At 38.8% G+C, this 22,909-nt stretch overlaps 4 protein-coding genes across 4 annotated transcripts; all 4 read left to right on the forward strand.

The window, feature by feature from the left end:
* Nucleotides 1-297: 297 nt before the first annotated feature.
* On the forward strand, nucleotides 298-2,346 carry LOC122994655 (tripartite motif-containing protein 16-like). The gene has a single exon (XM_044369468.1). It carries the CDS (start codon nucleotides 450-452, stop codon nucleotides 2,130-2,132), a length of 1,683 nt encoding a protein of 560 aa, XP_044225403.1. The 5' UTR covers nucleotides 298-449; the 3' UTR covers nucleotides 2,133-2,346.
* Nucleotides 2,347-4,847: 2,501 nt separating this feature from the next.
* On the forward strand, nucleotides 4,848-7,428 carry LOC122994658 (tripartite motif-containing protein 16-like). The gene has a single exon (XM_044369472.1). It carries the CDS (start codon nucleotides 5,092-5,094, stop codon nucleotides 6,766-6,768), a length of 1,677 nt encoding a protein of 558 aa, XP_044225407.1. The 5' UTR covers nucleotides 4,848-5,091; the 3' UTR covers nucleotides 6,769-7,428.
* A 5,111-nt stretch (nucleotides 7,429-12,539) lies between these two features.
* LOC122994652 (tripartite motif-containing protein 16-like) lies at nucleotides 12,540-14,812 on the forward strand. Its single transcript, XM_044369466.1, has one exon. It carries the CDS (start codon nucleotides 12,656-12,658, stop codon nucleotides 14,339-14,341), a length of 1,686 nt encoding a protein of 561 aa, XP_044225401.1. The 5' UTR covers nucleotides 12,540-12,655; the 3' UTR covers nucleotides 14,342-14,812.
* Nucleotides 14,813-19,866: 5,054 nt separating this feature from the next.
* LOC122994654 (tripartite motif-containing protein 16-like) lies at nucleotides 19,867-22,080 on the forward strand. The gene has a single exon (XM_044369467.1). The coding sequence runs from the start codon at nucleotides 20,019-20,021 to the stop codon at nucleotides 21,699-21,701; it is 1,683 nt and encodes a 560-aa protein (XP_044225402.1). The 5' UTR covers nucleotides 19,867-20,018; the 3' UTR covers nucleotides 21,702-22,080.
* The last annotated feature ends 829 nt before the right edge of the window (nucleotides 22,081-22,909 follow it).

A 22,909-nucleotide genomic window follows, 5' to 3' on the forward strand; every position in this document is an offset into this window, starting at 1 on the left:
TGATGGAAAAATTCAGCTGGATTTTAGGAGAATACAAGAATTCAGAGAAACAGGGAGTCATCTGTAGATCTCTCCTAAATTCCCAAGATTACTTTGACACCAGAAAGCAGGTGACCAGTGTTTTCAAATGAGACGTGAGCTTCGTTGTAAGAAAAAAAAGGGTTAAACACACAGTATCTCTCTCAAACTGCTCCTCCTCCTGGAATGAATCATAGCTTGATAACTCCTCCCTCTTCTTCCTGCTCTCAAACACAACAAGCTCCAGTCTGTCCACATATTTCCTTGTTCCCTCCCCTTCAGATCTACAGTTTGAAGATGGGTGTAACCAACATGTAAAAGAGCTGCAGCCTCCATTCACTGCAGAAACACATGCTGTTTAGATCAGAGCGCAAACTAGTTTCACTTCTCAGAAAGTGAAACTCAGACAGTCGTTGTCACTGAGAGGTGAAATGGCGCAGCAAGGAGCTCAGCTGGACGGAGCAAAATTCTGCTGTTCGATCTGTTTGGATCTACTGAAGGATCCGGTGGCTATTCCCTGTGGACACAGCTACTGCATGAACTGTATTAAAGGTTTCTGGGATGAAGAGGATGAGAAGAAAATCTACAGCTGCCCTCAGTGCAGACAGACCTTCGCACCGAGGCCTGTCCTGGTGAAAAACACCATGTTAGCAGATTTAATGGAGGAGCTGAAGAAGACTGGACTCCAAGATGCTCCTGTTGATCACTGTTATGCTGGACCTGAAGATGCGGCCTGTGATGTCTGCACTGGGAGGAAGATGAAAGCCATCAAGTCCTGTCTGGTGTGTCTGGCTTCTTACTGTGAAAAACACCTCCAACCTCACTATGAATCACCTACATTCAAAAAACACAAGCTAGTGGACCCCTCCAAGAAGCTCCAGGAGAACATCTGCTCTCGTCATGATGAGGTGATGAAGATGTTCTGCCGTACTGATCAGCAGAGTATCTGTTATCTCTGCTCTGTGGATGAACATAAAGGCCACGACACAGTCTCAGCTGCAGCAGAAAGGACTGAGAGGCAGAGAGAGCTCGAGGTGAGTCGACAAAACATCCAGCAGAGCATCCAGGACAGAGAGAAAGATGTGAAGCTGCTTCAACAGGAGGTGGAGGCCGTCAGTCGCTCTGCTGATAAAGCAGTGGAGTACAGTGAGAAGATCTTCACTGAGCTGATCCGTCTCATCCAGAAAAGAAGCTCTGATGTGAAGCAGCAGATCAGATCCCAGCAGGAAACTGAAGTGAGTCGAGTCAAAGAGCTTCAGGAGAAGCTGGAGCAGGAGATCACTGAGCTGAAGAGGAAAGACGCTGAACTGAAGCAGCTCTCACACACAGAGGATCACAACCAGTTTCTACACAACTACCCCTCACTGTCACAACTCAGTGAACCTACAGACTCATCCAGCATCGATATCCGTCCTCTGAGATACTTTGAGGATGTGACAGCAGCTGTGTCAGGGCTCAGAGATCAACTACAGGACATCCTGAGGGAGAAATGGACAAACATCTCACTGACAGGGACTGATGTGGACATTTTACTGTCAGAACCAGAACCCAAGACCAGAGCTGAGTTCTTAAAATATTCACGTGAAATCACACTGGATCCAAACACAGCAAACACACAGCTGTTATTATCTGAGGGGAACAGAAAAGCAACACACAAGAAAGAAAAACAGTCTTATTCTAGTCATCCAGACAGATTCACTGGATGGAGTCAGGTCCTGAGTAGAGAGAGTCTGACTGGACGTTGTTACTGGGAGGTGGAGTGGACAGGGAGAGGAGTTTCTGTAGCAGTCGCATACAAGAATATCAGCAGAGCAGGAAACTCAGATGAATGTGTATTTGGATTCAATGACAAATCTTGGGCTTTAGATTGTGACACTAACAGTTATAAATTTTGGTTCAACAAAGTCTCAACTCCCGTCTCAGGTCCTGGTTCCTCCAGAGTAGGAGTGTACCTGGATCACAGAGCAGGTATTCTGTCCTTCTACAGCGTCTCTGAAACCATGACTCTCCTCCACAGAGTCCAGACCACATTCACTCAGCCTCTCTATGCTGGACTACATTTTTATTATTTATTCTCTTTCGGGGTCACTGCTGAGTTCTGCAAACTCAAATAGACAGAAGTCATTTAAGGGACAGTCGGTTAAATTCTGAGTTAATTCTTAAAATGATTTTGTCTCTGTCATTGTTACTGAGAGCTCGTTGCTGCAGTGTTTCTGCACAGAGATCAGCTGTCAATCAAACATTATGGTCAACTTTGACATCTTCTCATCTGTTGTTATGTAAATATTTCAGTTTCTTTAGTTGCTGCTCTTTCTTGTGTCTGTTTCATCATGGAGGCTTTCACTGATCATGATGATTTGGTTTTATACACAAACTTGCATTTCTCAACTCTGCTCTTGTTTCTCTTCTACTTCATCAGTCTGAACAGAGAAAGAACCAGAACTTCCTTTATCAATAGATATTTTACTCTCACCACTTTGTAAATCTGTCAAGAAATTTACATTCACATTGATGCATTTGGTCATGTACAAATCAGGTATTATAAAGTCTTATAAAACATGAATTATTGTGATAATAATCAATAAGGAGATCATTTATTATGTTGTTGTACATAGCTGACATTCTGGGTTAAACTAACTGATTGTGTGGATGAAGTGAATCTGAACATGAAATCATTGAACAAGAGTCATTTAACAGACTTTACTGATTGGATGTGTGAACAATCTGAAGCTTTATATCATCAATAAAGTTGTTTTATTTCAAGATTGAACAAAGTATTTTCTTCTGTCTTCATCTCAGGATCTCATTCAAAGCTTCTGGAGAAAATGTGAAACTAATATGAGAGTTTATTTGAGGCAGTTTTCCTCCTGAAACACCACAAAGTACAGAGTTCATGTTCAGAGCAGAAGAACGTTTGTCAGTCAGTCTCTGTACTTTCAGCTTTCTTCACTAAAACAGCTTCATCACAGAGAAATGAGCAGAGTTTTCTATCACTTGTTGCTTTAAACAAACTGAGATTTTATTTGTGCATTTAGTCAATAAAGAGGATTTGTTACACAGGCCTAAAAAAAACTGGAAAAAAATAGTTTAAAAAAATGAATTTGGTCAAATTTGGGTGTGAAGATGTTTTGTTGAGTCGTGACGAACATAAAACAACATCTATGTGTAATTGTGAACTTGAGGTCATTTCATTAATGTTGAAGTTGATTTTCATGAAGATGAAAGTTCAGAATGAGGCTGTCATGTTGGTTCAGTGTTTAGCTCTGTCACCTCACAGTCAGACGCTTCTGGGTTGTAAAGTTTGAATCCAGACTTGATTCAAACTTCTTGTGACTCATTTTGTTCGGGGTTTAATCTCTCAATCCACAAAACTGCCTGCTGTGCTGAAGACTTTCTGTTATTGATGCTTAACTGACAACAAAGAAATGCATCTAAAACTGTCATGATTAGTGTTTCTGACAACTGTGATTGATTTATTGCACCATCACAGGTAAAGTTACTCCACCTTTTCTAGTCCAGAAGTCATTTAGGAATCATTTCATCATAATGATAATTACATTAAAAACTGCTTTCAATCTCATCAGAATCAACATCAAGAGAACTTGACATGTTCATTCTAGTTTTAAGCCATTAAGAGTTCAGAAAAGCGAATATTTGAACAACAGCAGATGAAACATGTTTAAACTCTATCAGGTCCAGTCATGAAATAATTAAATCATAAAATACATAAATCATTCTTTACATCTGGTTTCAAGTTTTTCCATGTTGGTCAATCAGATTTCATGAAGTCTAAAGTCTCAAATCTCAAAGTTTTATTTACAACCTGAAGACTCATGTGAACAATATTTGTAAACTGGAAAATCTTCCGTCTACATTTGGATGTTCTCACAGAACAGATGTTATATAGAAGCTTTTTTAAAAAATGATATCAAACTTGTAGTCAGATGCAAACATCAGCATGTTAACATATAACTCGTCTTCATGCTACATTTACAAGCTGGCAACACCAGACGAATGTATAACACATGATCACGTTGCATCATACGTTCATTTTATACCCACAGTAACTGAGTTTAAATTCAATTCTGTAAATAGATTTTAAATTGTTCGTTTAATTTTAGTCCTACTTTGTTTATTTCATTATTGTTATTATAACCTTACTCTTGTTATATTTTTATTCTTCTGTGTTGTGTTTGTGGGAGCAACAATCTTTGTATTTTTACATTCTTGGCTAATAAACAGATTCTGATTCTGATTTATATTCTTTCATATTTGCTGGTAAATCAGTTCATGTATGAAGTAACTGTGATTTAACAGTTATCATTAATAGATGATCCTTTAAGTGTTAACTAATCACATAAAGCCATAGAGACTCATAGAAATACTTCAATCATCATGAGTTGTGTATTAGTTAAACAATACTTAAGTATGTGATTTGTTCCCTAAAGTACATAAATATTAGAAAAAATAAAGTGTCACCACATTTACTCTTGTAGCTGCACTCATGAGTGAAACCTTTTTTTTTTTGCAGTGATCAGTGGAAAACAAGAGGAAGCAGCAACACACATGCGAGAGAAAACTATCACGTTATGTCAAAACAACAATATTATACAGTTAAGGGGCTTGATGGAAAAACTCAGCTGGATTTTAGGAGAATACAAGAATTCAGAGAAACAGGGAGTCATCTGTAGATCTCTCCTAAATTCCCAAGATTACTTTGACACCAGAAAGCAGGTGACCAGTGTTTTCAAATGAGACGTGAGCTTCATTGTAAGAAAAAAAGGGGTTGAACACACAGTATCTCTCTCAAACTGCTCGTCTTCCTGGAATGAATCATAGCTTGATAACTCCTCCCTCTTCTTCCTGCTCTCAAACACAACAAGCTCCAGTCTGTCCACGTATTTCCTTGTTCCCTCCCCTTCAGATCTACAGTTTGAAGATGGGTGTAACCAACCTGTAAAAGAGCTGCAGCCTCCATTCACTGCAGAAACACATGCTGTTTAGATCAGAGCGCAAACTAGTTTCACTTCTCAGAAAGTGAAACTCAGACAGTCGTTGTCACTGAGAGGTGAAATGGCGCAGCAAGGAGCTCAGCTGGACGGAGCAAAATTCTGCTGTTCGATCTGTCTGGATCTACTGAAGGATCCGGTGGCTATTCCCTGTGGACACAGCTACTGCATGAGCTGTATTAAAGGTTTCTGGGATGAAGAGGATGAGAAGAAAATCTACAGCTGCCCTCAGTGCAGACAGACCTTCACACCGAGGCCTGTCCTGGTGAAAAACACCATGTTAGCAGATTTAGTGGAGGAGCTGAAGAAGACTGGACTCCAAGCTGCTCCTGCTGATCACTGCTATGCTGGACCTGAAGATGTGGCCTGTGATGTCTGCACTGGGAGGAAGCTGAAAGCTCTCAAGTCCTGTCTGGTGTGTCTCGCCTCTTATTGTGAAAAACACCTCCAGCCTCATTATGCATCACCTACATTCAAAAAACACAAGCTGGTCGACCCCTCCAAGAAGCTCCAGGAGAACATCTGCTCTCGTCATGATGAGGTGATGAAGATATTCTGCCGTACTGATCAGCAGAGTATCTGTTATCTCTGCTCTCTGGATAAACATAAAGGTCACGACACAGTCTCAGCTGCAGCAGAAAGGACTGAGAGGCAGAGAGAGCTCGAGGTGAGTCGACAAAACATCCAGCAGAGCATCCAGGACAGAGAGAAAGATGTGAAGCTGCTTCAACAGGAGGTGGAGGCCGTCAGTCGCTCTGCTGATAAAGCAGTGGAGGACAGTGAGAAGATCTTCACTGAGCTGATCCGTCTCATCCAGAAAAGAAGCTCTGATGTGAAGCAGCAGATCAGATCCCAGCAGGAAACTGAAGTGAGTCGAGTCAAAGAGCTTCAGGAGAAGCTGGAGCAGGAGATCACTGAGCTGAAGAGGAAAGACGCTGAACTGAAGCAGCTCTCACACACAGAGGATCACAACCAGTTTCTACACAACTACCCCTCACTGTCACAACTCAGTGAACCTACAGACTCATCCAGCATCAATATCCGTCCTCTGAGCTACTTTGAGGATGTGACAGCAGCTGTGTCAGAGCTCAGAGATCAACTACAGGACATCCTGAGGGAGAAATGGACAAACATCTCACTGACAGTGGCTGAAGTGGACGTTTTACTGTCAGAACCAGAACCCAAGACCAGAGCTGAGTTCTTAAAATATTCACGTGAAATCACACTGGATCCAAACACAGCAAACACACAGCTGTTATTATCTGATGGGAACAGAAAAGCAACATTAGAGGAAGAAAAACAGTCTTATTCTAGTCACCCAGACAGATTCTTTGAAAGATTTCAGGTCCTGAGTAGAGAGAGTCTGACTGGACGTTGTTACTGGGAGGTGGAGTGGAGAGGAGGAGGAGTTGAAGTAGCAGTCGCATACAAGAATATCAGCACAGAAGGAAACTCAAAGGAAAGTGTATTTGGACTCAATGACAAATCTTGGTCTTTAGATTGTTACACTGACAGTTATACATTTTGGTTCAACAAAGTCTCAACTCCCGTCTCAGGTCCTGGTTCCTCCAGAGTAGGAGTGTACCTGGATTACAGAGCAGGTATTCTGTCCTTCTACAACGTCTCTGAAACCATGACTCTCCTCCACAGAGTCCAGACCACATTCACTCAGCCTCTCTATGCTGGACTTAGTCTTTACAACTCTTTCGGGGACACTGCTGAGTTCTGCAAACTCAAATAGACAGAAGTCATTTAAGGGACAGTCGGTTAAATTCTGAGTTAATTCTTAAAATGATTTTGTCTCTGTCATTGTTACTGAGAGCTCGTTGCTGCAGTGTTTCTGCACAGAGATCAGCTGTCAATCAAACATGATGGTCAACTTTGACATCTTCTCATCTGTTGTTATGTAAATATTTGAGTTTCTTTAGTTGCTGCTCTTTCTTGTGTCTGTTTCACCATGGAGGCTTTCACTGATCATGATGATTTTGTTTTATACACAAACTTGCATTTCTCAACTCTGCTCTTGTTTCTCTTCCACTTCATCAGTCTGAACAGAGAAAGAACCACAACTTCCTTTATCAATAGATATTTTACTCTCACGACTTTGGAAATCTGTCAAGAAATTTACATTCACATTGATGCATTTGGTCATGTACAAATCAGGTATTATAAAGTATTATAATACTTGAATTATTGTGATAATAATCAATAAGGAGATCATTTATGATGTTGTTGTACATAGCTGACATTCTGGGTTAAACTAACTGATTGTGTGGATGAAGTGAATCTGAACATGAAATCATTGAACAAGAGTCATTTAACAGACTTTACTGATTGGATGTGTGAACAATCTGAAGCTTTATATCATCAATAAAGTTGTTTTATTTCAAGATTGAACAAAGTATTTTCTTCTGTCTTCATCTCAGGATCTCATTCAAAGCTTCTGGAGAAAATGTGAAACTAATATGAGAGTTTATTTGAGGCAGTTTTCCTCCTGAAACACCACAAAGTACAGAGTTCATGTTCAGAGCAGAAGAACGTTTGTCAGTCAGTCTCTGTACTTTCAGCTTTCTTCACTAAAACAGCTTCATCACAGAGAAATGAGCAGAGTTTTCTATCACTTGTTGCTTTTAACAAACTGAGATTTTATTTGTGCATTTAGTCAATAAAGAGGATTTGTTGCACAGGCCTAAAAAAAACTCGAAAAAAATAGTTTTAAAAAATCAATTTGGTCAAATTTGGGTGTGAAGATGTTTTGTTGAGTCGTGACGAACATAAAACAACATCTATGTGTAATTGTGAACTTGAGGTCATTTCATTAATGTTGACGTTGATTTTCATAAAGATGAAAGTTCAGAATGAGGCTGTCATGTTGGTTCAGTGTTTAGCTCTGTCACCTCACAGTCAGACGCTTCTGGGTTGTAAAGTTTGAATCCAGACTTGATTCAAACTTCTTGTGACTCATTTTGTTCGGGGTTTAATCTCTCAATCCACAAAACTGCCTGCTGTGCTGAAGACTTTCTGTTATTGATGCTTAACTGACAACAAAGAAATGCATCTAAAACTGTCATGATTAGTGTTTCTGACAACTGTGATTGATTAATTGCACCATCACAGGTAAAGTTACTCCACCTTTTCTAGTCCAGAAGTCATTTAGGAATCATTTCATCATAATGATAATTACATTAAAAACTGCTTTCAATCTCATCAGAATCAACATCAAGAGAACTTGACATGTTCATTCTAGTTTTAAGCCATTAAGAGTTCAGAAAAGCGAATATTTGAACAACAGCAGATGAAACATGTTTAAACTCTATCAGGTCCAGTCATGAAATAATTAAATCATAAAATAAATAAATCATTCTTTACATCTGGTTTCAAGTTTTTCCATGTTGGTCAATCAGATTTCATGAAGTCTAAAGTCTCAAATCTCAAAGTTTTATTTACAACCTGAAGACTCATGTGAACAATATTTGTAAACTGGAAAATCTTCCGTCTACATTTGGATGTTCTCACAGAACAGATGTTATATAGAAGCTTTTTTTAAAAATGATATCAAACTTGTAGTCAGATGCAAACATCAGCATGTTAACATATAACTCGTCTTCATGCTACATTTACAAGCTGGCAACACCAGACGAATGTATAACACATGATCACGTTGCATCATACGTTCATTTTATACCCACAGTAACTGAGTTTAAATTCAATTCTGTAAATAGATTTTAAATTGTTCGTTTAATTTTAGTCCTACTTTGTTTTAGGGATGCACGATATTATCGGCACGTCATCGGTATCGGCCGATAAAAGCTCTAAAAATAAATATCGGCATCGGCGAATTCTGCCGATTATGAGAGGCCGATATGTCACCATCTCCTCCGCCGCCTGACTGTGCTTCCCTTGATGGACTGTGTCACACTGACGGTCCCGGTGCTTCCTCTGCAGGCTCCACTTCACTCAAGCTGCCCGTCAGACCAGCTGCTTCTGCCCACTTTAACCAGAATAACAAACCGGGGCTCGGTGCTCCACATTTCCTGCCATACTTGTCATTTGTTTGTTTAGCCGGTGACATCGCTGACATTTATGGTTCAATCAAGACAGAAAAGTATTGAAGTTCATTATTTATTGTTTCTGGAGTTATAGATTAACTTAAGTTGTAACCTACCATACTCACCCACCATGCAGCCAGGAGACAAAATGGAGGCACTGAACCACTTCCTGATTTTAAGATCTTGCTGACATCACCAGTGATGTCATGGGTTACACCAAGTGTGAGGGAATTTATTTTATTAAGTTAAATGTTTGGTTTTGTAATTATGTTATTTGTACTTAATTTGGTTTACGATAAGGAACAATGCTGTTGTTGATGTTTGTGTAAACAATGTTAACTGATACAAGTGACATTGTCATTCACCAGTTGTTGGTCTAAGGGAAAGGACACCCCTGATAGAAATATGGTTCTGCCTACACAGATTTCAGGGCCTATTTAAAGGGAGAGATGTTAGTTTAGAAGAGAGCAGAAACCAAAGAGGATGTCAGTGTAGCTGTGTGAAGGTAAGTTTGATTTTGATTGTTTTCATTTGGTCGTCTCTGAGTCTGTCCCTTATCACCTTCCTTGACACTCTGGCAAAGCTTCCTCACAGGTAAAACTTTATTTCACAGTAAAACAGCAAATAATTGTACAAAATTGAGAGACAGACAGTGATCAGTAGATGCTGAGTAAAAGGGAACAGGCAGCTTTACATTACGGTGCTGTAATATCTCTTAACTTTTGGAGTTGTACTAAACAGTCCTTTCATCCTCATGTCCAAACTGTGTGAGTGTCAGCATGTGTGTATGTAATACTGTAGGTCAAGGCTGATAATTAGTGTGATTACTGCAAGCGATCACACTATTGTAGCAGCAGCCGGCAGCAGCTCTCAGTAGAGTTGGCACATGTGCACCTGGACAGCGGCGTATGACTTTTATTTATTTATTTTCTCACCCATCTTCATCCAGCAAATCACCAGGTGAGTTCCTTTTTGCTTTGCTTGGTAGCATTGTCTAAATACATTACATTTCCAGTCAGTTTGAATTGTGCTATATGCCCTTGCTTTTGTCATGATAACGATTTGGTACCGTGTCATCTGATCACAACATCAAACAAAAAGCTATTTTACTGGTATATATTTTTTTCCTTAAGCCTGTGATCTATTCTTTGAGATTCTTTCCGACTTACTGACCAATCTTGACGATTTGGAGTTTTTGCTCAAATTGTTTTCCTGAAGTGAATTTAATTCCGTTGAAATGTAAAAGGCATAGGACTGAAGATGCAGGAGTTAAGTTTTGAAATCAGTCTTGCTAACTACTACATCTGTACTGTTGCTAAAATAATGTCTTGTTTCAGCAGCAAGTCAACATTTCTGAGAGCGGAGCTGGACTTGTGATTCTGATGCTCCAAATTACACAGTGAGTTTCATTTTACTTTGTTTTATATGACAACATGCCCAAATAACTTCATTTTTTTAAGTGAAGATAATGTCCCATTGCTGTCTGTGTAGTGTTGTGTACTTGAAGATTTATTACTCTAGTGGCCTATATGAAACACATCAGCAATTTGCAGCAATATCCCAGTCCTTCAGTGTTGCATTCCTGGATGGATGCAACACTGAAGTATGAGTATGGAATCCACACAAGTCTGGAGCTGCTTCATATACAATGAATGTGAAACTAATTTTGTTGTAATTTTTTAATACCCAAATAAGCTTCATTCTATAGTAAACTTTCATATCTGAAACATAAAATGTACCTGTATACTAGGCTTGGGCAATGTCTACAGAATTACTTTGTAAAGCGAGCAGTAAAAGGTAATTTTATGACATATTCTGGTTATTAAACACCTTGAAATCTCATACATCTCAAATGGGGATCTGTATTGAATGGATTGCACAATATTGTAAAATGTCAGTAGAAAAATGTATATATTTATTCAGTGTCAAAGTTGATATAAAGGTATTTTTACATAGACCTTCTGGTTTTTGTACATTCAGAACTCCATATATTAATGTGAAATGTCTGTAGATATTTTGGGGAGTTGCTTGCAAGTACTGTCACATAATGTTTATATAAAGTAAACCCTATACATTAATGGGAAAGGCCTGTAAATATATTGGAGAGCTGCTTGTAATTACTGTTAAATAATGTTTATATAAAGTTAACCTCATACATTAATGGGGAAATGTATGTAGATATATTTGATAATTGATTTTAAATACTATCGAATAATGTTAGTAAAGTAATGATTATTAAAATTATGTTTTTCTAAACTATTATCACATGATCTTATTTTTTTGTACGGTATAAAACCAACATTTACCAGGGATCTACTGTAAATAGATTGGATAATCACATAAAATAAAAGCTTAAAGCTCTCAAGATACCATTAATGGGTGTTAAAGGAGGGTAATTTGAATGTAATTTTACATAATTTTTCTGTATTTTACATCCAGAAATCTGTACTTTGATGGGGAGTTCTTGTGGATGGATTGAATAATCCTATGAATTTACCAGAGATTACTGTATGAAAACCAGAGTCTTCATTTAAATTAGATAATTTTAAGGTAGTTTTGCAATCTTTTCCATTTTTTGTGCAGATTTATACATTTGTTCTAGCAATGTTTTATGACAATTTTTATAATATAATAACATTTTCTTTTTATTTTATAATGGTTGGACTGTAAAAATGTAGACAATGTCCAAAGTAAATATCCATATTTTTAAAATAAATCTCTGTAGAATAACTAAAGGTTTTTTACTGTTATTTGACGGTAAGTGTTTGGCAACTTTTGCTGCCAGACTTTTTACCATTTTTTTACAGTGTGTGATTTAACAGTTATCATTAATAGATGATCCTATAAGTGTTAACTAATCACATAAAGCCATAGAGACTCATAGAAATACTTCAATCATCATGAGTTGTGTATTAGTTAAACAATACTTAAGTATGTGATTTGTTCCCTAAAGTACATAAATATTAGAAAAAATAAAGTGTCACCACATTTACTCTTGTAGCTGCACTCATGAGTGAAATTTTTTTTTTTTTTGCAGTGATCAGTGGAAAACGAGAGGAAGCAGCAACACACATGCGAGAGAAAACTATCACGTTATGTCAAAACAAAAATATTATACAGTTAAGGGGCTTGATGGAAAAACTCAGCTGGATTTTAGGAGAATACAAGAATTCAGAGAAACAGGGAGTCATCTGTAGATCTCTCCTAAATTCCCAAGATTACTTTGACACCAGAAAGCAGGTGACCAGTGTTTTCAAATGAGACGTGAGCTTCGTTGTAAGAAAAAAAAGGGTTAAACACACAGTATCTCTCTCAAACTGCTCCTCCTCCTGGAATGAATCATAGCTTGATAACTCCTCCCTCTTCTTCCTGCTCTCAAACACAACAAGCTCCAGTCTGTCCACGTATTTCCTTGTTCCCTCCCCTTCAGATCTACAGTTTGAAGATGGGTGTAACCAACATGTAAAAGCGCTGCAGCCTCCATTCACTGCAGAAACACATGCTGTTTAGATCAGAGCGCAAACTAGTTTCACTTCTCAGAAAGTGAAACTCAGACAGTCGTTGTCACTGAGAGGTGAAATGGCGCAGCAAGGAGCTCAGCTGGACGGAGCAAAATTCTGCTGTTCGATCTGTTTGGATCTACTGAAGGATCCGGTGACTATTCCCTGTGGACACAGCTACTGCATGAGCTGTATTAAAGGTTTCTGGGATGAAGAGGATGAGAAGAAAATCTACAGCTGCCCTCAGTGCAGACAGACCTTCACACCGAGGCCTGTCCTGGTGAAAAACACCATGTTAGCAGATTTAATGGAGGAGCTGAAGAAGACTGGACTCCAAGCTTCTCCTGCTGATCACTGCTATGCTGGACCTGAAGATGTGGCCTGTGATGTCTGCACTGGGAGGAAGATGAAAGCCCTCAAGTCCTGTCTGGTGTGTCTCGCCTCTTATTGTGAGAAACACCTTCAGCCTCACTATGATGTAGCTCCACTAAAGAAACACAAGCTGGTCGACCCCTCCAAGAAGCTCCAGGAGAACATCTGCTCTCGTCATGATGAGGTGATGAAGATGTTCTGCCGTACTGATCAGCAGAGTATCTGTTATCTCTGCCCTGTGGATGAACATAAAGGCCACGACACAGTCTCAGCTGCAGCAGAAAGGACTGAGAGGCAGAGAGAGCTCGAGGTGAGTCGACAAAACATCCAGCAGAGAATCCAGGACAGAGAGAAAGATGTGAAGCTGCTTCAACAGGAGGTGGAGGCCGTCAGTCACTCTGCTGATAAAGCAGTGGAGGACAGTGAGAAGATCTTCACTGAGCTGATCCGTCTCATCCAGAAAAGAAGCTCTGATGTGAAGCAGCAGATCAGATCCCAGCAGGAAACTGAAGTGAGTCGAGTCAAAGAGCTTCAGGAGAAGCTGGAGCAGGAGATCACTGAGCTGAAGAGGAAAGACGCTGAACTGAAGAAGCTCTCACACACAGAGGATCACAACCAGTTTCTACACAACTACCCCTCACTGTCACAACTCAGTGAACCTACAGACTCATCCAGCATCAATATCCGTCCTCTGAGATACTTTGAGGATGTGACAGCAGCTGTGTCAGAGCTCAGAGATCAACTACAGGACATCCTGAGGGAGAAATGGACAAACATCTCACTGACAGTGACTGAAGTGGACGTTTTACTGTCAGAACCAGAACCCAAGACCAGAGCTGAGTTCTTAAAATATTCATGTGAAATCACACTGGATCCAAACACAGCAAACACACATCTGTTATTATCTGAGGGGAACAGAAAAGCAACACTAACGACCCAACAACAGTCTTATTCTAGTCACCCAGACAGATTCACTGATTATTGGTATCAGGTCCTGAGTAGAGAGAGTCTGACTGGACGTTGTTACTGGGAGGTGGAGTGGAGAGGGGGAGGAGTTGATGTAGCAGTCGCATACAAGAATATCAGCAGAGCAGGAAACTCAAATGAATGTGGATTTGGACGCAATGACAAATCTTGGGCTTTAGATTGTTACACTAACAGTTATACATTTTGGTTCAACAATGTCAAAACTCCCGTCTCAGGTCCTGGTTCCTCCAGAATAGGAGTGTACCTGGATCACAGAGCAGGTATTCTGTCCTTCTACAGCGTCTCTGAAACCATGACGCTCCTCCACAGAGTCCAGACCACATTCACTCAGCCTCTCTATGCTGGACTATGTTTTTATTCTTTATTCTCTTATTGGGACACTGCTGAGTTCTGCAAACTCAAATAGACAGAAGTCATTTAAGGGACAGTCGGTTAAATTCTGAGTTAATTCTTAAAATGATTTTGTCTCTGTCATTGTTGCTGAGAGCTCGTTGCTGCAGTGTTTCTGCACAGAGATCAGCTGTCAATCAAACATGATGGTCAACTTTGACATCTTCTCATCTGTTGTTATGTAAATATTTGAGTTTCTTTAGTTGCTGCTCTTTCTTGTGTCTGTTTCACCATGGAGGCTTTCACTGATCATGATGATTTTTGTTTTAACTTGAATTATTGTGATAATAATCAATAAGGAGATCATTTATGATGTTGTTGTACATAGCTGACATTCTGGGTTAAACTAACTGATTGTGTGGATGAAGTGAATCTGAACATGAAATCATTGAACAAGAGTCATTTAACAGACTTTACTGATTGGATGTGTGAACAATCTGAAGCTTTATATCATCAATAAAGTTGTTTTATTTCAAGATTGAACAAAGTATTTTCTTCTGTCTTCATCTCAGGATCTCATTCAAAGCTTCTGGAGAAAATGTGAAACTAATATGAGAGTTTATTTGAGGCAGTTTTCCTCCTGAAACACCACAAAGTACAGAGTTCATGTTCAGAGCAGAAGAACGTTTGTCAGTCAGTCTCTGTACTCTCAGCTTTCTTCACTAAAACAGCTTCATCACAGAGAAATGAGCAGAGTTTTCTATCACTTGTTGCTTTAAACAAACTGAGATTTTATTTGTGCATTTAGTCAATAAAGAGGATTTGTTACACAGGCCTAAAAAAAACTGGAAAAAAATAGTTTTAAAAAATCAATTTGGTCAAATTTGGGTGTGAAGATGTTTTGTTGAGTCGTGACGAACATAAAACAACATCTATGTGTAATTGTGAACTTGAGGTCATTTCATTAATGTTGAAGTTGATTTTCATGAAGATGAAAGTTCAGAATGAGGCTGTCATGTTGGTTCAGTGTTTAGCTCTGTCACCTCACAGTCAGACGCTTCTGGGTTGTAAAGTTTGAATCCAGACTTGATTCAAACTTCTTGTGACTCATTTTGTTCGGGGTTTAATCTCTCAATCCACAAAACTGCCTGCTGTGCTGAAGACTTTCTGTTATTGATGCTTAACTGACAACAAAGAAATGCGTCTAAAACTGTCATGATTAGTGTTTCTGACAACTGTGATTGATTTATTGCACCATCACAGGTAAAGTTACTCCACCTTTTCTAGTCCAGAAGTCATTTAGGAATCATTTCATCATAATGATAATTACATTAAAAACTGCTTTCAATCTCATCAGAATCAACATCAAGAGAACTTGACATGTTCATTCTAGTTTTAAGCCGTTAAGAGTTCAGAAAAGCGAATATTTGAACAACAGCAGATGAAACATGTTTAAACTCTATCTAATTATGAAATAATTAAATCATAAAATAAATAAATCATTCTTTACATCTGGTTTCAAGTTTTTCCATGTTGGTCAATCGGATTTCATAAAGTCTAAAGTCTCAAATCTCAAAGTTTTATTTACAACCTGAAGACTCATGTGAACAATATTTGTAAACTGGAAAATCTTCCGTCTACATTTGGATGTTCTCACAGAACAGATGTTATATAGAAACTTTTTTAAAAAATGATATCAAACTTGTAGTCAGATGCAAACATCAGCATGTTAACATATAACTCGTCTTCATGCTACATTTACAAGCTGGCAACACCAGACGAATGTATAACACATGATCACGTTGCATCATACGTTCATTTTATACCCACAGTAACTGAGTTTAAATTCAATTCTGTAAATAGATTTTAAATCGTTCATTTAATTTTAGTACTACTTTGTTTTAGGGATGCACGATATTATCGGCACGTCATCGGTATCGGCCGATAAAAGCTCTAAAAATAAATATCGGCATCGGCGAATTCTGCCGATTATGAGAGGCCGATATGTCACCATCTCCTCCGCCGCCTGACTGTGCTTCCCTTGATGGACTGTGTCACACTGACGGTCCCGGCGCTTCCTCTGCAGGCTCCACTTCACTCAAGCTGCCCGTCAGACCAGCTGCTTCTGCCCACTTTAACCAGAATAACAAACCGGGGCTCGGTGCTCCACATTTCTTGCCATACTTGTCATTTGTTTGTTTAGCCAGTCACATCGCTGTCATTTATGGTTCAATCAAGACAGAAAAGTATTGAAGTTTATTATTTATTGTTTCTGGAGTTATAGATTAACTTAGGTTGTAACCTACCATACTCACCCACCATGCGGCCAGGAGACAAAATGGAGGCACTGAACCACTTCCTGATTTTAAGATCTTGCTGACATCACCAGTGATGTCATGGGTTAGACCAAGTGTGAGGGGCATTTATTTTACTAAGTTAAATGTTTGGTTTTGTATTTATGTTATTTGTACTTAATTTGGTTTACGATAAGGAACAATGCTGTTGTTGATGTTTGTGTAAACAATGTTAACTGATACAAGTGACATTGTCATTCACCAGTTGTTGGTCTAAGGGAAAGGACACCCCTGATAGAAATATGGTTCTGCCTACACAGATTTCAGGGCCTATTTAAAGGGAGAGATGTTAGTTTGATAGAGAGCAGAAACCAAAGAGGATGTCAGTGTAGCTGTGTGAAGGTAAGTTTGATTTTGCTTGTTTTCATTTGGTCGTCTCTGAGTCTGTCCCTTATCACCTTCCTTGACACTCTGGCAAAGCTTCCTCACAGGTAAAACTTTATTTCACAGTAAAACAGCAAATAATTGTACAAAATTGAGAGACAGACAGTGATCAGTAGATGCTGAGTAAAAGGGAACAGGCAGCTTTACATTACGGTGCTGTAATATCTCTTAACTTCTGGGGTTGTACTAAACAGTCCTTTCATCCTCATGTCCAAACTGTGTGAGTGTCAGCATGTGTGTATGTAATACTGTAGGTCAAGGCTGATAATTAGTGTGATTACTGCAAGCGATCACACTATTGTAGCAGCAGCCGGCAGCAGCTCTCAGTAGAGTTGGCACATGTGCACCTGGACAGCAGCGTATGACTTTTATTTATTTATTTTTTCACCCATCTTCATCCAGCAAATCACCAGGTGAGTTCCTTTTTGCTTTGCTTGGTAACATTGTCAAAATACATTACATTTCCAATCAGTTTTGGAATTGTGCTATATGCCCTTGCTTTTGTCATGATTTGGTACCGTGTCATCCGATCACAACATCAAACAAAAAGATATTTTACTGATATATATTTTTTTTTCCTTAAGCCTGTGATCTATTCTTTGAGATTCTTTCCGACTTACTGACCAATCTTTACGATTTGGAGTTTTTGCTCAAATTGTTTTCCTGAAGTGAATAGGACTGAAGATGCAGGAGTTAAGTTTTGAAATCAGTCTTGCTAACTACTACATCTGTACTGTTGCTAAAATAATGTCTTGTTTCAGCAGCAAGTCAACATTTCTGAGAGCGGAGCTGGACTTGTGATTCTGATGCTCTAAATTACACAGTGAGTTTCATTTTACTTTGTTTTATATGACAACATGCCCAAATAACTTCATTTTTTTAAGTGAAGATAATGTCCCATTGCTGTCTGTGTAGTGTTGTGTACTTGAAGATTTATTATTCTAGTGGCCTATATGAAACACATCAGCAATTTGCAGCAATATCCCAGTCCTTCAGTGTTGCATTCCTGGATGGATGCAACACTGAAGTATGAGTATGGAATCCACACAAGTCTGGAGCTGCTTCATATACAATGAATGTGAAACTAATTTTGTTGTAATTTTTTAATACCCAAATAAGCTTCATTCTATAGTAAACTTTCATATCTGAAACATAAAATGTACCTGTATACTAGGCTTGGGCAATGTCTACAGAATTACTTTGTAAAGCGAGCAGTAAAAGGTAATTTTATGACATATTCTGGTTATTAAACACCTTGAAATCCCATACATCTCAAATGGGGATCTGTATTGAATGGATTGCACAATATTGTAAAATGTCAGTAGAAAAATGTATATATTTATTCAGTGTCAAAGTTGATATAAAGGTATTTTTACATAGACCTTCTGGTTTTTGTACATTCAGAACTCCATATATTAATGTGAATTAATGTGTGTGTCTGTAGATATATTGGGGAGTTGCTTGCAAGTACTGTCACATAATGTTTATATAAAGTAAACCCTATACATTAATGGGAAAGGCCTGTAAATATATTGGAGAGCTGCTTGTAATTACTGTTAAATAATGTTTATATAAAGTTAACCTCATACATTAATGGGGAAATGTATGTAGATATATTTGATAGTTGATTTTAAATACTATCGAATAATGTTAGTAAAGTAATGATTATTAAAATTATGTTTTTCTAAACTATTATCACATGATCTTATTTTTTTGTACGGTATAAAACCAACATTTACCAGGAATCTACTGTAAATAGATTGGATAATCACATAAAATAAAAGCTTAAAGCTCTCAAGATACCATTAATGGGTGTTAAAGGAGGGTAATTTGAATGTAATTTTACATAATTTTTCTGTATTTTACATCCAGAAATCTGTACTTTGATGGGGAGTTCTTGTGGATGGATTGAATAATCCTATGAATTTACCAGAGATTACTATATGAAAACCAGAGTCTTCATTTAAATTAGATAATTTTAAGGTAGTTTTGCAATCTTTTCCATTTTTTGTGCAGATTTATACATTTGTTCTAGCAATGTTTTATGACAATTTTTATAATATAATAACATTTTCTTTTTATTTTATAATGGTTGGACTGTAAAAATGTAGACAATGTCCAAAGTAAATATCCATATTTTTAAAATAAATCTCTGTAGAATAACTAAAGGTTTTTTACTGTTATTTGACGGTAAGTGTTTGACAACTTTTGCTGCCAGACTTTTTACCATTTTTTTACAGTGTGTGATTTAACAGTTATCATTAATAGATGATCCTATAAGTGTTAACTAATCACATAAAGCCATAGAGACTCATAGAAATACTTCAATCATCATGAGTTGTGTATTAGTTAAACAATACTTAAGTATGTGATTTGATCCCTAAAGTACATAAATATTAGAAAAAAATAAAGTGTCACCACATTTACTCTTGTAGCTGCACTTATGAGTGAAACTTTTTTTTTTGCAGTGATCAGTGGAAAACGAGAGGAAGCAGCAACACACATGCGAGAGAAAACTATCACGTTATGTCAAAACAACAATATTATACAGTTAAGGGGCTTGATGGAAAAACTCATCTGGATTTTAGGAGAATACAAGAATTCAGAGAAACAGGGAGTCATCTGTAGATCTCTCCTAAATTCCCAAGATTACTTTGACACCAGAAAGCAGGTGACCAGTGTTTTCAAATGAGACGTGAGCTTCGTTGTAAGAAAAAAAAAAAAAGGGTTAAACACACAGTATCTCTCTCAAACTGCTCCTCCTCCTGGAATGAATCATAGCTTGATAACTCCTCCCTCTTCTTCCTGCTCTCAAACACAACAAGCTCCAGTCTGTCCACATATTTCCTTGTTCCCTCCCCTTCAGATCTACAGTTTGAAGATGGGTGTAACCAACATGTAAAAGAGCTGCAGCCTCCATTCACTGCAGAAACACATGCTGTTTAGATCAGAGCGCAAACTAGTTTCACTTCTCAGAGAGTGAAACTCGGACAGTCGTTGTCACTGCGAGGTGAAATGTCGCAGCAAGGAGCTCAGCTGGACGGAGCAAAATTCTGCTGTTCGATCTGTCTGCATCTACTGAAGGATCCGGTTACTATTCCCTGTGGACACAGCTACTGCATGAGCTGTATTAAAGGTTTCTGGGATGAAGAGGATGAGAAGAAAATCTACAGCTGCCCTCAGTGCAGACAGACCTTCACACCGAGGCCTGTCCTGGTGAAAAACACCATGTTTGCAGACTTAATGGAGGAGCTGAAGAAGACTGGACTCCAAGCTGCTCCTGCTGATCACTGCTATGCTGGACCTGAAGATGTGGCCTGTGATGTCTGCACTGGGAGGAAGCTGAAAGCTCTCAAGTCCTGTCTGATATGTCTCGTCTCTTATTGTGAGAAACACCTTCAGCCTCACTATGATGTTGCTCCATTAAAGAAACACAAGCTGGTCGACCCCTCCAAGAAGCTCCAGGAGAACATCTGCTCTCGTCATGATGAGGTGATGAAGATGTTCTGCCGCACTGATCAGCAGAGTATCTGTTATCTCTGCTCTGTGGATGAACATAAAGGCCACGACACAGTCTCAGCTGCAGCAGAAAGGACTGAGAGGCAGAGAGAGCTCGAGGTGAGTCGACAACAAATCCAGCAGAGAATCCAGGACAGAGAGAAAGATGTGAAGCTGCTTCAACAGGAGGTGGAGGCCGTCAGTCGCTCTGCTGATAAAGCAGTGGAGGACAGTGAGAAGATCTTCACTGAGCTGATCCGTCTCATCCAGAAAAGAAGCTCTGATGTGAAGCAGCAGATCAGATCCCAGCAGGAAACTGAAGTGAGTCGAGTCAAAGAGCTTCAGGAGAAGCTGGAGCAGGAGATCACTGAGCTGAAGAGGAAAGACGCTGAACTGAAGCAGCTCTCACACACAGAGGATCACAACCAGTTTCTACACAACTACCCCTCACTGTCACAACTCAGTGAACCTACAGACTCATCCAGCATCAATATCCGTCCTCTGAGATACTTTGAGGATGTGACAGCAGCTGTGTCAGAGCTCAGAGATCAACTACAGGACATCCTGAGGGAGAAATGGACAAACATCTCACTGACAGTGATGGAAGTGGACGTTTTACTGTCAGAACCAGAACCCAAGACCAGAGCTGAGTTCTTAAAATATTCACGTGAAATCACACTGGATCCAAACACAGCAAACACACATCTGTTATTATCTGATGGGAACAGAAAAGCAACATTAAAGAAAGAAGAACAGTCTTATTCTAGTCACCCAGACAGATTCAATGGATATCGTCAGGTCCTGAGTAGAGAGAGTCTGACTGGACGTTGTTACTGGGAGGTGGAGTGGAGAGGAGGAGGAGGAGGAGTTGATGTAGCAGTCGCATACAAGAATATCAGCAGAGCAGGAAACTCAAATGAATTTGTATTTGGATACAATAACAAATCTTGGGCTTTATTTTGTTCCACTAACAGTTATACATTTTGGTTCAACAATGTCTCAACTCACGTCTCAGGTCCTGGTTCCTCCAGAGTAGGAGTGTACCTGGATCACAGAGCAGGTATTCTGTCCTTCTACAGCGTCTCTGAAACCATGACTCTCCTCCACAGAGTCCAGACCACATTCACTCAGCCTCTCTATGCTGGACTACGTCTTTGCTACTCTTACGGGGTCACTGCTGAGTTCTGCAAACTCAAATAGACAGAAGTCATTTAAGGGACAGTCGGTTAAATTCTGAGTTAATTCTTAAAATGATTTTGTCTCTGTCATTGTTGCTGAGAGCTCGTTGCTGCAGTGTTTCTGCACAGAGATCAGCTGTCAATCAAACATTATGGTCAACTTTGACATCTTCTCATCTGTTGTTATGTAAATATTTGAGTTTCTTTAGTTGCTGCTCTTTCTTGTGTCTGTTTCACCATGGAGGCTTTCACTGATCATGATGATTTTGTTTTAACTTGAATTATTGTGATAATAATCAATAAGGAGATCATTTATGATGTTGTTGTACATAGCTGACATTCTGGGTTAAACTAACTGATTGTGTGGATGAAGTGAATCTGAACATGAAATCATTGAACAAGAGTCATTTAACAGACTTTACTGATTGGATGTGTGAACAATCTGAAGCTTTATATCATCAATAAAGTTGTTTTATTTCAAGAATGAACAAAATATTTTCTTCTGTCTTCATCTCAGGATCTCATTCAAAGCTTCTGGAGAAAATGTGAAACTAATATGAGAGTTTATTTGAGGCAGTTTTCCTCCTGAAACACCACAAAGTACAGAGTTCATGTTCAGAGCAGAAGAACGTTTGTCAGTCAGTCTCTGTACTTTCAGCTTTCTTCACTAAAACAGCTTCATCACAGAGAAATGAGCAGAGTTTTCTATCACTTGTTGCTTTTAACAAACTGAGATTTTATTTGTGCATTTAGTCAATAAAGAGGATTTGTTACACAGGCCTAAAAAAAACTGGAAAAAATAGTTTTAAAAAATCAATTTGGTCAAATCTGGGTGTGAAGATGTTTTGTTGAGTCGTGACGAACATAAAACAACATCTATGTGTAATTGTGAACTTGAGGTCATTTCATTAATGTTGAAGTTGATTTTCATGAAGATGAAAGTTCAGAATGAGGCTGTCATGTTGGTTCAGTGTTTAGCTCTGTCACCTCACAGTCAGACGCTTCTGGGTTGTAAAGTTTGAATCCAGACTTGATTCAAACTTCTTGTGACTCATTTTGTTCGGGGTTTAATCTCTCAATCCACAAAACTGCCTGCTGTGCTGAAGACTTTCTGTTATTGATGCTTAACTGACAACAAAGAAATGCGTCTAAAACTGTCATGATTAGTGTTTCTGACAACTGTGATTGATTTATTGCACCATCACAGGTAAAGTTACTCCACCTTTTCTA

This window comes from Thunnus albacares, chromosome 12, assembly GCF_914725855.1.
Source record: "Thunnus albacares chromosome 12, fThuAlb1.1, whole genome shotgun sequence".
Taxonomy (NCBI): Eukaryota; Metazoa; Chordata; class Actinopteri; order Scombriformes; family Scombridae; genus Thunnus; species Thunnus albacares.